Below are 12,894 nucleotides of genomic sequence, written 5' to 3'. Positions count from 1 at the left end.
TATTAAACCTGCCACATACCAGTCTGGAGTGGTTTGCCTCTTTCTTCAGTCTCTCTTTGCACTCTATGTATGGGGTCTGTTTTTGAACCAACAAGAGCAGCTTCATTTCTCTAATGTGGCTATTGGCAGAAACCATAGATTGAATAAAGCACATCTGGTTACTACCTCCATCTACCTTAGAGGGTGGAGGAAGAGGGTAAAGGATAAAGGGCTCCTGACTTGAGTCCATGATGTTTGTAGAGAGGAGATTGCTCACTGCTTGGTAGTGAGTTCTTGAGTGCAGTATCTCAGCTTTACTACTTCAGACAAAGGCAGTGATTTTCGTAGGGAATGGCTGACAGCTGCGGCAATGATTCCACCAGGTATTCAAAGAAGAGAGGCTGAAGGATTATGCTTTTTAGTGGCCAGGTGGGTTGCTCAGAGTTTTTTATTTATTTATTTATTTTTTTAAGCAGTAGGTCTCCACCTGGAGTAATTCTTCCCTGGGACATTTGGTAAGATCTGCAAAGATTTTTGATTGTCATACTAGGAGTGCAATGCTATTGCGATCTCATCTAAGATGCTGCTAAATGTCATAAAATGTACAAGTCAGCATCCCTCCTCACTCCCCCCACCACAGACACACACACAAGCACAATCCCGTCCAAAATGGCAATAATGCCAAAGTCCAGAAACCCTGGTCTAGAGGAGCCAGGCCTTCCTTCCCAGATCAGGAGCACACAGGTAGTTTTTGCTCTCAGTATTTCAAATTGTGTAATTAAATCCCAATGACACTTCTGTAATTGAAACCGAATGGTTGTGCTTAAATTTAAACTACTCTATTATAACGAAATAATGTTATCCTATTTAAAACTTACAGGGAAGAGATTTCAAATGATTTAGGGAAGAATCTGTTATTCAAAGGGAAACAATAGGCCCAGGTCCCCAGTGTGGGATTCCATGAAACAATTTACATAATACATTTACCATTTACTAAATGGTATTATTTATTATTATTATACAATTTTAGTTTTATAAAGAAGCTTTCATGTACCTTGTTATTAACAATAGCCCCAAATCACTGCTTAAAAAACTCATCTGTTACCGAAGTTGTAAATGAATCATTTCCTTGTGATGTCAGGGATCTTGGGGCCCATAAAAGGAATTTTTTTAGTGTCTATCAGAGTACACTACAAAACAGATATCATTAAGCATATGAAAAGCAATATAATGCCCTTGCTTTTTGAGAAGACTTAGAAGAAAACACTTATTTAATGAGATCCTCACACTGAACATTATACAAAGAAATGTGCAGCTTAATTAGGATTAAATTTAAGCCTTGTTTAAGTTGTAATTTAAATTATGCTTTTATGTTAACTTTTTTAAAAATCTGTTTATGTGTATTTCTGAAATTTATTTGGATGGATATTAAGTTATATCATATTTACTCCTCTCATTCTTTCTAAAATAGAATCTAAAATAGATTGAGGGTCGTTTATCATCTGAAAGTTAACACTCAAACTATAGATGATTTTTAGCTCCTTACGCCGTTCATTTTTCCCTCCATTGTGAACTGGCCAAATGCTGTAGTTATTTAGAAGTCTTTTCCATTGTCTCCTGGAGAGAGTGAAAAGAAACAGAAATGGGATAGGAGAAATTAGCCTAATGCATTGACTTTAGAAGAAATAAATGTGAAAGCTGTTATTGTACTGTTTTGCAGTTGGATAACTATTGTATAAAGTGAGAGAAAACCAATTTTTATACAAGTTTTATACCATTAAATGTATACTTAATTTTTTTTGAAATTCTTGTTTTTCCCTTTGTTACTTACAGATCAAAATTTATAATGAGTGCTTTTTGTTATTTTTTCTTCTCCATGAAAGTCATTTTGATAATTAGTCAGTTTATTACTGTGTTCCTTGATTTTAAGTTATTTCTGCTTCTTCATTACCTTGATTACATTATCTTATACAGTGACCCAAAAAACTGCTGTTACCCCTTATATTTACTGATTGATAAGGCAGTGAATATAGTTAGCAGAAATTATGTAAAAACTGAAGTGTGTCATGCGTGTGGAAGAATTTAAATTTATTTTTCTTGAATCTATATCCTGACATTGATGTTGTCATTCAAAACTGCTTTAAGCATTGCTTTCTAAATTCTTACATTTATTCAACAAATATTGAATACATATAACACATCAGAATGTCCTTAGACAAAGGGATATAATGATTAAAACAAAATATGCCTGCCTCCACGAAGCTTGCATTATAGCATCCTCTATCCTTCTGATTATGGTGTTTCTCTTGATTCTTTCTCAATCTATGCATTCATCTTTTTAACAAATATTTTTGGTGTTCTTATGTGCTTGGCTTTGTTCTACATGTTTGGTACATAATGGTGAGATGATTACTATCTTCGTGGTATTTAAATTAGAATGGGGAAATGAATTTTATATAATAAAGGCAGACATGAATACAAAATAATGACATTTTAAGTACTAAGAAAGAGACAAGTGCTTTGTAAGAAAACAATCTGGGTAGCAGATTCTTGTATAGAATATGCAGCCCAATATTGTCCTTAAAGAAGTAAATCAACCTGAGAGCTGAGTGAAGAGAAGGAAATAGCCATGCCCAAGAATTCAAATTCATGTTTTTCTGATAGAATATCATCACATTTAAGTACTGAGATGGGTAAAAGTCACAGTCTTCAGTACACCAGAGTCCAGTGCAACTGAAATTCAGTGAATAAAAGGAGAGAAAGATATTAGAAGATGCTGGGTGGTGGCCCTGATGCTGAAGATCAAGAAGGTGTTTTTTGGAAATATAATTATCAGGAATTGGTGATTTTTTGTATGTGAGGACTAAGGAATACAGAAGTATCAAGGATGGCCCCTAAAATCTGAGCTGAAGCAGCAAAATAGGGGACATAGTTTATGAAAGGAGGGAGATGAGTTTGCAAAATGTGTTAGAGACACCCTTTCTGGCACTAAAGCAGAGATGTCAGGTGGAAAGCTGAGTATAGGTCAAACTTCAGAGGAGGTGATCAGATTGAAGTTAGAAGTATAATGAGAGATATCTTGGGCTGCAATTATAAGTCATAAAAACAGGTTCCCCAAAGAGTGTCTAGAGAAGATACTTCCAGTATAGATTCAATAGTAAGGTTTGAGTAGAGGAATAAAATCTGGGAGCATGCACTAGGAAATGGAGATACAGAAAAAATAGAACAAAGCTTTGACTTCTAGGGGATTAAGGTCAAGCTGAAGAGATATACAAGTATCTGAATAGTTATATGATAAAGGTATGTAATAGGTACTAATGGAGCACAATGGAGGAAACATTTAATTCTACTGAGGTTAGTTCAGAGGAGTTACAGAAGGATAATATGAAGCAATTCTGAAAAATCTTCAAAATAAATAACAAGCTAATAGGACACAGGGAAGAACATTCTGAGCAAAGGATTAGAGATTAAAAAATTCAAAGCATTTGAACAATTGTAAATAGTTCAGCTTAATTACACGGTTATAGCTTGTTTCACAATTCAAGATTTAGGTTAACCTTCACTGATGTACCTTTCCACCTGCATTTTACATGCCTGTAGTAATTAACAAATCATATTGCTTTTGCCCTCTCATTGTCTCCTTTAATATTTTCTCTCCTGGCTTGTCTTTAATCTGCACACTAAAAAGAGGAGCATAATTCCTTTTTATAAGCAAATGCTCATGCAGTTCTATGCAAAGAGCAGATGGTCTACAAATGTATCATTTTCTAAACAACTGTATTCTTGTCCCTTTGTCCTTGGTGGAGATGGAGGTAAAACTTTTAATTAGTGTGAAAACCAAAATAACTGTATCCAAAGTATTACAACATATCATTCTATCCTATCTGTGATGCCCTGATGTAAATAAAACAATTCAGTGATCTGAAATTAACCTGTAATTAAAGTGTTGAGAATCAATCAGTACAATTTAAGTTTCATTAAATTCAAACACACTCAAAATTGAATCAATTTATTAAGCTTACTTATTTCCCAGCCCCCAACAGACACAATAATACCAACATGTAACAAGTTCACATATAAACAGCTTCACTATTCCACTTACAGAAATGAGACTACAACTTCCCAACTAGAATAAGGTACACTCTAAATGCAAATTAAAAGCAAGACAAGACACTCTAAATTGGAGATCTGCTTGCTGTTGGTGAGAATGCCTTGAAGTATTGTTTTTGATCTATATGCAAAAGTATAGGGACACACACTTGTCAAAAGAGAATACAAAGTTCAATGTAACTGATCCATATTGTGTAGATTTTCCCTTCATTCAGTGCAAATTTAAAATGTATAAATTATTTTGATCAGAATTCAGCAATAAAATCTTAACTCAAAAACAGAAACAACAGAAGTTTCTTGTTCACACAATGCCTGTGTGTCTTTGAAAAAAGAAAACTACCTGGAAGCAATCGTCTCTGTACCTCTCTGCCAATTTTGATTAACAGATTCCCTCTTCTTGACTTGGAGCAACTCTCTTAGAATCATAAATTGTGAAAATGAATTGCACATTAAAGGTTCTGGCACCCGAGGACCTTGAGTTTTCCAAATTATGTTTTTCAAGACATTTAACTAAATGCAACTATTGTGTAAGGAGACGGTAGTTGTCAATATGAACACTTCAATAGAGTAGAAGTAGTCATGTTGAATTTTTTGCATTCAATTATTCATTCTATTTTATGTGATAACACATAATCTATGAATTATTTGTTAACTATCACAATTAAATTTGTCAGTTTTTTTTTTTTGGTAAAACCACTACCAAAAACAGCAATGACTAAACATGCTTTTATAAGGATCAATCAACCAATGCAGTTTAACACATGATCCATTAGAACCTCTCTTTTCAAAGCCTGGAGTTCTTTGACAGGTGGAAAAAATGTACATACTGTATACATTACAGAAGAGATCTTACAAAATTCTATCAATAAATATCCACAAAACTATTGCATGTCACTGCTAAAATTCAGTTTCACTATTCTGTTGAAAAAATTCCATTGGTTACATATCTCATTTAAGTGTTGGAAAGAATACTCCATGACTTCTAAGAAATGATGGACAATCTGAATTAAATAGCTAACTAACTTAAAATCAAAACTATAAGTTACATATTTGTTAAAAGTAATATATATGTGTGCTTATCACACTAATATAATGTAGAATAAGATGGCTATAATTGTGGAAGACTAGATCTACAGAGGTAGTAAAATGGTCCTGCTAGCTAGTAAATCTGATTATTAAAATCAGGAAGGAATAAGAAGAAAGTAGGGAAGAGAGGGAGAGAGGAAGATGAGAGGGAGTGAAAGAGAAAAAGGAGGGAAGGAAGGAAGGAAGGATTTGTAGTCAAACTGTTACATATCAGGCCCTAAAATAAATTCTTTCCTTAATTCCATGAATTCACTTATTATACAATATTAACAAATTACTTAAAGAATGAATCAAAACCATATAAGATATTATTTCTCATGTAATGGAAAAAATAATACGATGAAGCAAATTAAGTCTAATAGTGTTAAAATATTCAAAGCCTTTCTAATGTTAAAAACTTTAAATATAAAGTATTCTACTTCAAAAATGCTTTCAGAGATGTTATCAATGGTGAGAGGATGTATATATCATATATAGTTTTCTGTTTATGAATTTGATTATATTATAGCAATGGAACAGTGTAATATTAAATTTAAAAAATGCATATCAATTGAAGATATAAATTAACCTCAAATTTGGGTTGTAAATAATTTTATATTTAGCTTTCAGTTTTCTTTATGTTTTTATATAATTTTAGGAAAATAATTATCATACATAAATGTACAGATCTGAGTCTTTATCTAATATGTCTCAATCTCAAGAGTTCTAAAACCCCTCAATTTCCTTCTTTCCTTTCTTCTTTTCTCCCTTCTTTCCTATTCCTTTATTGGTAATTTGGGGTATAAAAGTTAATTGTTGGCAATATTTTATCAGAACTTATAATGTGAATGAAGGATGAAAAATATATACATATATACACACACACATATAGTGATGATCCAACTTGGAATAAATATTTCCATATTTCTATGAAAAATTGTGAATGAATTTAACGATAGTATGTTATTCCTTAACATTTTTCATAATATACAGTATATGTACTTACAACTTTATACTGTGAACTTAATTGTTTAATATCTACCTTCATGCATGGAAGAGTTTTATGTTATTATAAAGCATACTTTAATAATGTGATAAAGGAGAATGACATGGTGTTAAGAAATTATGTTAATGTAATGGGCTTTATGAATTCACAAATTAGCTGAGCACTGAGAGTGATTGGAATTAGATAGGCAAATCTCTTCAGGGGAGTAGGGCATTGATGTGTAAAAGATTATTTCTGAGAGTGAGAATAGCATGTGTATGGCCCTGTAGCATGAGGGAACATAGTAAGTACGAGGATTGTAAGACATATATCTATGGTAATGATCATGAAGGTGAACAAGGAGTGATTTGAGGCAACTAACAAGGGTAAGGCCAAATATATAACAGTCAGCATATTACAGCAGGCTGTCCGGCGAGCCGGCCCTCCGCCCGCGCTGCGGGGTGGGCTAGCGCCCCGCGGGGGTCTCGGGCTCCCAGCCCACTGCCCCGCCTCCCCGCCACCCGCTAGGCTTCGTCCGGGGACGCCCCTCGCCGAGAGAGACCCTCAATCACAAGTCACACCGCCCTCCCCACCCTCCTCGCCGTGCCACGCAACCCCGCCCCCGAACCGCCCTCCCGATCTCCCTGCAGTACCCCTCGCCCCTCGCCGGGAAGAAGTGACTCCAGCAGCCGTGGCGGCTCTTTGGGCCCAAGGGGCGGGCGCGGCAGCCATTGGCGGAGGCCGCTGCCTCCGGCTGTCAATCCCGCGGCCCGGCCCCGCCCCACCGGCGGAGCGCGGCAGGACGCAGGGCCGCGGGGGCTGTCGGGACGGCTCCAAGATGGCCGCGCGCTTGGGGTCCGCACCTGCTGGCGGCCTCGAGCCCCGTTAACTGCCACCGCTGCTGACCGCAGCCGCCGCCGCCGCCGTCGCCTCAGCCGGTACCGCCGCCGCCTCAGCCCCTTCAGCCGGTACCGCCGCCGCCTCAGCCCCCTCAGCCGGTATCGCAGCCACCGCCGCCTCAGCCGGTACCGACGCGGCCTCAGCCTCCTCATCCGGCACCGCAGCCGCCGCCGCCGCCGCCGCCTCAGCCAGCACCGCAGCCGCCGTCGCCTCAGCCGGCACCGCCGCCGCCGCCGCTTCAGCCCCCTCAGCTGGCATCGCAGCCGCCGCCGCCGCCGCCGCCTCAGCCAGCACCGCAGCCGCCATCGCCTCAGGCGGCACCGCAGCCGCCGCCGCTTCAGCCCCCTCAGCCGGTACCGCCGCCGCTTCAGCCCCCTCAGCCAGCACCGCAGCCGCCGCCGCCGCCGCCGCCTCAGCCGGCACCGCAGCCTCAACTGCCGCCGCCGCCGCCGCCTTAGCCCCCTCAGCCGGCACCGCAGCCGCCGCCGCCTCAGCCGGCACCGCAGCCTCAATCACCGCCGCCGCCGCCGCCTTAGCCCCTCAGCCGGCACCGCAGCCGCCGCCGCCTCAGCCGGCACCGCAGCCTCAACTGCCGCCGCCGCCGCCGCCTTAGCCCCCTCAGCCGGCACCGCAGCCGCCGCCGCCTCAGCCGGCACCGCAGCCTCAACTGCCGCCGCCGCCGCCGCCTTAGCCCCCTCAGCCGGCACCGCAGCCGCCGTCGCCTCAGCCCCCTCAGCCGGTACCGCCGCCGCCGCCGCCTCAGCCCCCTCAGCCGGCACCGCAGCCTCAACCGCCACCGCCGCCCGTCCACCGTGGGTCAGGAGCCGCTGCACAGACGGTGAGTCCCTGCGGGTCCCTCCCCAGCCCTGCGCGGGTCTCCGTCCCTCCCTCGGCCTCCCCCGAAGGCCCCGAGGCGGTCCGGGCCCCAGGCCTCTGCTTTCCCGGCTGCGAAACTCGGGAAGGAACGGGGCTGTGTTGTGATCCGAGGCCGCGCGTCCCGTTCGGCTTCCTCTGGGCCACTCCCCACCCCTCTCCTTCTCCGGGCCAGGTGTAACATTTTGTCTTCCCTTTTCAACTGAGGGTTTAAAACAGTGTTTCAGATAACTGTCAAAATGCTATGCATGCAAAACCCTAGGTTAACTTAAGGGAAGGAGTAGGAGAGAAGAGGGGAAGGAGCGAAGTTCACTGGTCACTTCTGTGGGGGTGGGTTAGATGGTCACAGTGGTGAACGCTTAACTGCTACATGGCCCCATGCGCTTACCAGCATAGTCGTTACTGTTACTAACCACGGACAGCACTGGTGTTAAGGAGGCATGACCACGGACCGTGTGCTCATTGAGCTTAATTTTACACAAACTAAGATTTCCACAGAATCAAGACAGGCAGTAAATGCCAGCTGCAGAGGACAGCTTGTGCAGGGTTGGGGAACAGCATGGCATGATCAGAACTTTAGTTTGACTGGCTTGAAATGTAGAGGGAAAGGGAAACTTCACACTGATGAATCAGAGAGGAGATAGCTGTTTTTATTAAACTAAAATGGTTAAATGAGCCTTGTTGGTTAATGATTTGCCTTAGCAATGTGAATTTGGATTCTGCAAGTATTTTATAAGTTCTGTAAGAAGCTTGTTTTAAAATTTCAAAACTCTTAAGATATTAGAAGTTCAGTTTTATTTTATAAGAATTTTTTAAAAAGTGTTTATTTAACTCAATTAGAACTGAGTTCCTTTAACATAGATTTTATTATCTCATGTATTAATACCCTCTAGAGGTACACAATGAAAAATGTGATTTATAAACAGGCACATACAGACACAAGGAAAACAGAGTATTTAGCTTCAGTAACAGTTTAAGAGAAAAGTCAGAAACAAATTTTCCCTGGTCAAAATATCAAAAAAAGCACCTGGGGCTTATATCCTTTAATTGATTTGAGCTCTAAATGGACAAATACACAATTTTTTTTTTAAATTGCTAAGAACAAGATTCTTTTTCACGTTGAATAATGATTTTGAAGTTTAAATAAATACCAACAATAGAGTTATGAGGGAGGAAAAATATAAAATACTGATTTTTTTTTTTAATCTCACCGTAAGGTGCATTCTTAAACACATAGGAGAGAACTGTCATGATTTGCGCAACTCGCTTGCAAATAGTTCAACAGTATTAACGATTGAATTTAGATGGTGGGCATATGGGAATTTATCATCCTATTAAACAGTTTTTTGTACTTCTGAGACTTAGAATAAAACATTGGAAGGAACCTGTTAGACATAATGCTCTATGTGAAGTAATTTGTTCCCTTTGTGAAATTCTAGGAAGGTTAAAATGCATGTTCATAACATCAAGAAAATCACAAGCATTTACGATGTAATCAGAACTACCTGAGGATCTGTGAAACTTGGTGATTTGGTGGATTTTTTAAAATGTCTTAAAACATTTTGTTTTTACAAAGATTACAGGAGTAAGAGAAGATAAATTTTAATCAACTCTTAATATTTTTTTCCTGGTTGATGTGATATAATTAAATGTGGAGAAAAAAGGTAAATTCTAAAAGGAGACACTACCTTGATGGTTTTCTATGGAGGAAACTCAAGCAGGAGGAAGTTTAATTTAAAAACATGAATTACTGCTCTTTATAATACATTCTAAGTTGTCATTCTTTTGAATGCCTTCCTTTCCAAACAGGTGTGTTATTCTGGGAGATCATCAGGACTTCTGGGTATTTGGAGGTACTGACCTAACCAGTGGAACTGCTGATTTATAAGAAGTTGTCCAGAATTTTGGAAAACTGATTAGTAGAGGTAAATAATGTTTCCTTGGCAAGTGATGACAGAAAGTGACTTGAGTGAATTTTCCTTTGTTTTTAGGCAGATGTACCTAACCATGTATGTTAACAATGATTACAGGCTGGAGACCGAGAAGAACTACCATTTTTGCCAGCTGGGATGCAGAAAAAATTGGACTTCTGGGTTCCACAAATGGGCTGAGGTAACTAAGACAGAAAACGTATCTTCTTGGTCAACATGTATCTCAGGGTAATCACAGATGTGTTCCATTACCTGATATTGTTTTAATTTGGATAAATACTCAAGAAAATTTAAGAAATAGAGTTTGCTTTTGCTTTTACATCAGTTTGGTAAAACAGAACAACCTCTTAATTACTAAGTACAAATCAAGTTTTTCATTATTTTTAAAATATTTTAGTTTCTATTTGTATTTGTTTTGTGATAAGTAAGTAAAATCTGTAAGCTCAGAAAATAGTCAAACCTAGGAAGCTGCTTCTGACAAGTGAATTAGCTTATTGAAAATCTGATATAGATCCTTGGCATTAATTTTCAAGTCTTTACAGTTTCCTTGGATTTCTTCTATCTAGGAAAACAACATGCTCTTTTAAGATGACTATACTCTGATTATAGTCTCTCCTTTATGGATTCCGTACTAAATTGTAACCATAGGTATATTTTACCATTTACAAAAGTGCCTGAATGGGAAGTATAATACAATGATTTTGTAAATTGAATTACTCTAAAATTTCAAGGATTTATTTTTAATTCAATTTTGATTAATTTTCATTTGTCACTGGCTCTTAATGCTTTATTTTAAAGTGTCTTTCATAGGCCCCCTTCTTTCATCTTCTTCCCTTAGGCTCTCTGTCCAGTAACTCTAAGTTCTTACATGTTCATGGTAGGCTTGTGTGTTTTTTTTAAAGGCAGGTGCACCAAAAAGCACTTTCCTGTGACTATCCTCTCTTTTGTTCATCATTTATGAGTCCAAATTTTATAGAATTGATTTGAAGAATGTCATATCTTTCTTATCATTGTGTCTGGTTTTTAAAATGCTTTCCTTCTGACTCATTTCTGCATACTTTAAAATAATAATATGAATCAAATAAGTATGGGAATAAAATCACAGTTACTTGTATCACATTTGATTCCATGTATATTGCAAAGTCTTATTATTATTTTGGTGTTATGAACATGCATTTCATAATACACTTATTTAGATGAATCAGATCTTATTCATTAAGGTCATTTACTTTTAGAAATATGTAATTTCTTGTGAATACATGTATATAGAAATACATGTGTCTTTTTATAATTTAAGCAGCTTAGAATACAGATAAAATAAATCCAAGATACAAGATAATATGCCTTACATTAATTTAAATTCATGTGAGTTAAAAGACAATTTGAATATTGTTTCCCATTTTCTACTAGCTTCTTGATCATATTCAGCAGCACATTTACCTTTACATATATTTAAGGAATCTTTTTTATTTCTACTGTAGCTCTGTCATAATGGAAACTCTGCAGCAGAATCAGCTGTCATCTATCCCGTGTGGCCAAGTGCAGAGGTGAGAATTCTCATTTGTGGGATGACCACACACAGCTTTAAATGTTTTTACTGTAACTGCTCTTATAAGGTAGCAAGCTAGAGAGAGAGAGAGAGAGAAACAGAGAGAAGAAAAGAGTTCTCTCTGCATATTCCCATGTGTGTGATGGCATTAGTCTTCTTCTGCTGTATTTTTCTAGAATGTGTGTGCGTGTGTGCATGTATGTGTGAGAGAGAAATGTCTTGTCTTTGTCCTAATAGCCACTCTTCTCTCCCTCTAGTTTTTTCTCTATCCTCCCCTCCTTTCTTTTTCTTTTTCATCAATATCTTCTCTTTCAGAAAATTCTTGATAAATAAAATTTCCAACTTCCTCACTTTTAATATGGTAAAGTTACTTGGATCCCCAACGTCAAGGGATCTCATACTTTAATGTCTGTAAGGATTGCCAGGGACACCTTTTAAAAGTACAGATTTCCAGGCCTTACTTTGAGCAGTTCTCTTCCAGTAGATCCAGGGTGAGGCTGAGCATCTCTGAGCCTTCCCCCTTCATATTATGGTGCAGGGGATCAGGGGCAGCTTTCCTCTGGGTCTCCGTGCTGTTGCTATGAAAAGTGGCTACAGCATCACTAGTATTTTTCTTTCTTGTTTTAATTGCATTAATATTATCAAGCAGTTAATAGCATTTTCTTAAAATTATGGTCAAAGGCATAGGCATTTGATTTATAATGGTATCTGCAAACCACTCTTTTACTGAATTAATTTGTTTTGCTTGTATTTCCACAATTGTAAATGCCGTGAGTTAAGTGACTGCTTTGCTTCAACTACAGGAGAATGTGAAAACACTCCAGGAGAGAGAGGTTGCATATATCAATGCAGACTCATACACAGAAGGTAAATTTTATTTCAGATTGTCATTAAATAGTATACCAGTATTTAAGTCTGTCAACTCCAACTCATAAACTAGGATTATCCTCTTTCTATGAGATGCCTCAATAATACCTCCATTTCTCCATTTTACCAGAGAGAACATTATTATGATTCAAATGAATCAATATGATTCATAATTAAGCTATTGATCCTAATTTCTTTAGTATATTTACCATTGGCCTATCTTGGATTACTACTTAAAACTTTAGTACTTTTGACATTCTTCCTGTGGAGCTATTTTTAAAAGTTGGGCTAAAGTATTTCATACAGAAATAGTTCCTGTATGTATTGGAACAACTCTGAAATAAGCACCCACTACAGACTTCCTTTTGACCCTGACATGTGGCATGTGCATCTGTAGGCTTTCATCGTGTTATGGTTATTTCTAGGTAAGTGTCAAAGGACACATGTTAGTTACTGACACGCTCTAGTCTAACGTCTTGATATTGAATTGAATGAATGAATAAAAACGTGAACATTATGGCCTTACCACTTCCTTTGCCAAAGACCCCTAGGTACTGCTGCCATAATGAGCAATGGCCCTTACTGTTACTGCAGGAGCTGCAGCCTTAGCAGCAGAGTCTGCCTCTGCAGTCTCC

At 38.7% G+C, this 12,894-nt stretch overlaps 1 protein-coding gene across 1 annotated transcript in view; it reads left to right on the top strand.

Annotated features, from left to right (window-relative positions):
• The first annotated feature begins 330 nt into the window (after positions 1–330).
• The window catches only part of LOC141574827 (uncharacterized), a 28,090-nt gene continuing 15,526 nt past the window's right edge, over positions 331–12,894 (top strand). Inside the window, exons 1-7 of the mRNA XM_074352099.1 lie at positions 331–362; positions 6,790–7,877; positions 9,352–9,437; positions 9,722–9,837; positions 9,943–10,024; positions 11,325–11,390; positions 12,196–12,259. Coding sequence (XP_074208200.1) covers positions 331–362; positions 6,790–7,877; positions 9,352–9,407 — 1,176 coding nt within the window. The 3' untranslated portion in view covers positions 9,408–9,437; positions 9,722–9,837; positions 9,943–10,024; positions 11,325–11,390; positions 12,196–12,259. The remainder of the gene's footprint in view (positions 363–6,789; positions 7,878–9,351; positions 9,438–9,721; positions 9,838–9,942; positions 10,025–11,324; positions 11,391–12,195; positions 12,260–12,894) is intronic.

This window comes from Camelus bactrianus, chromosome 23 (assembly GCF_048773025.1).
Source record: "Camelus bactrianus isolate YW-2024 breed Bactrian camel chromosome 23, ASM4877302v1, whole genome shotgun sequence".
Lineage (NCBI taxonomy): Eukaryota > Metazoa > Chordata > Mammalia > Artiodactyla > Camelidae > Camelus > Camelus bactrianus.
The sequence above is the reverse complement of the archived record's forward strand: the minus strand, read 5'-3'. Positions and strand labels throughout refer to the sequence as shown.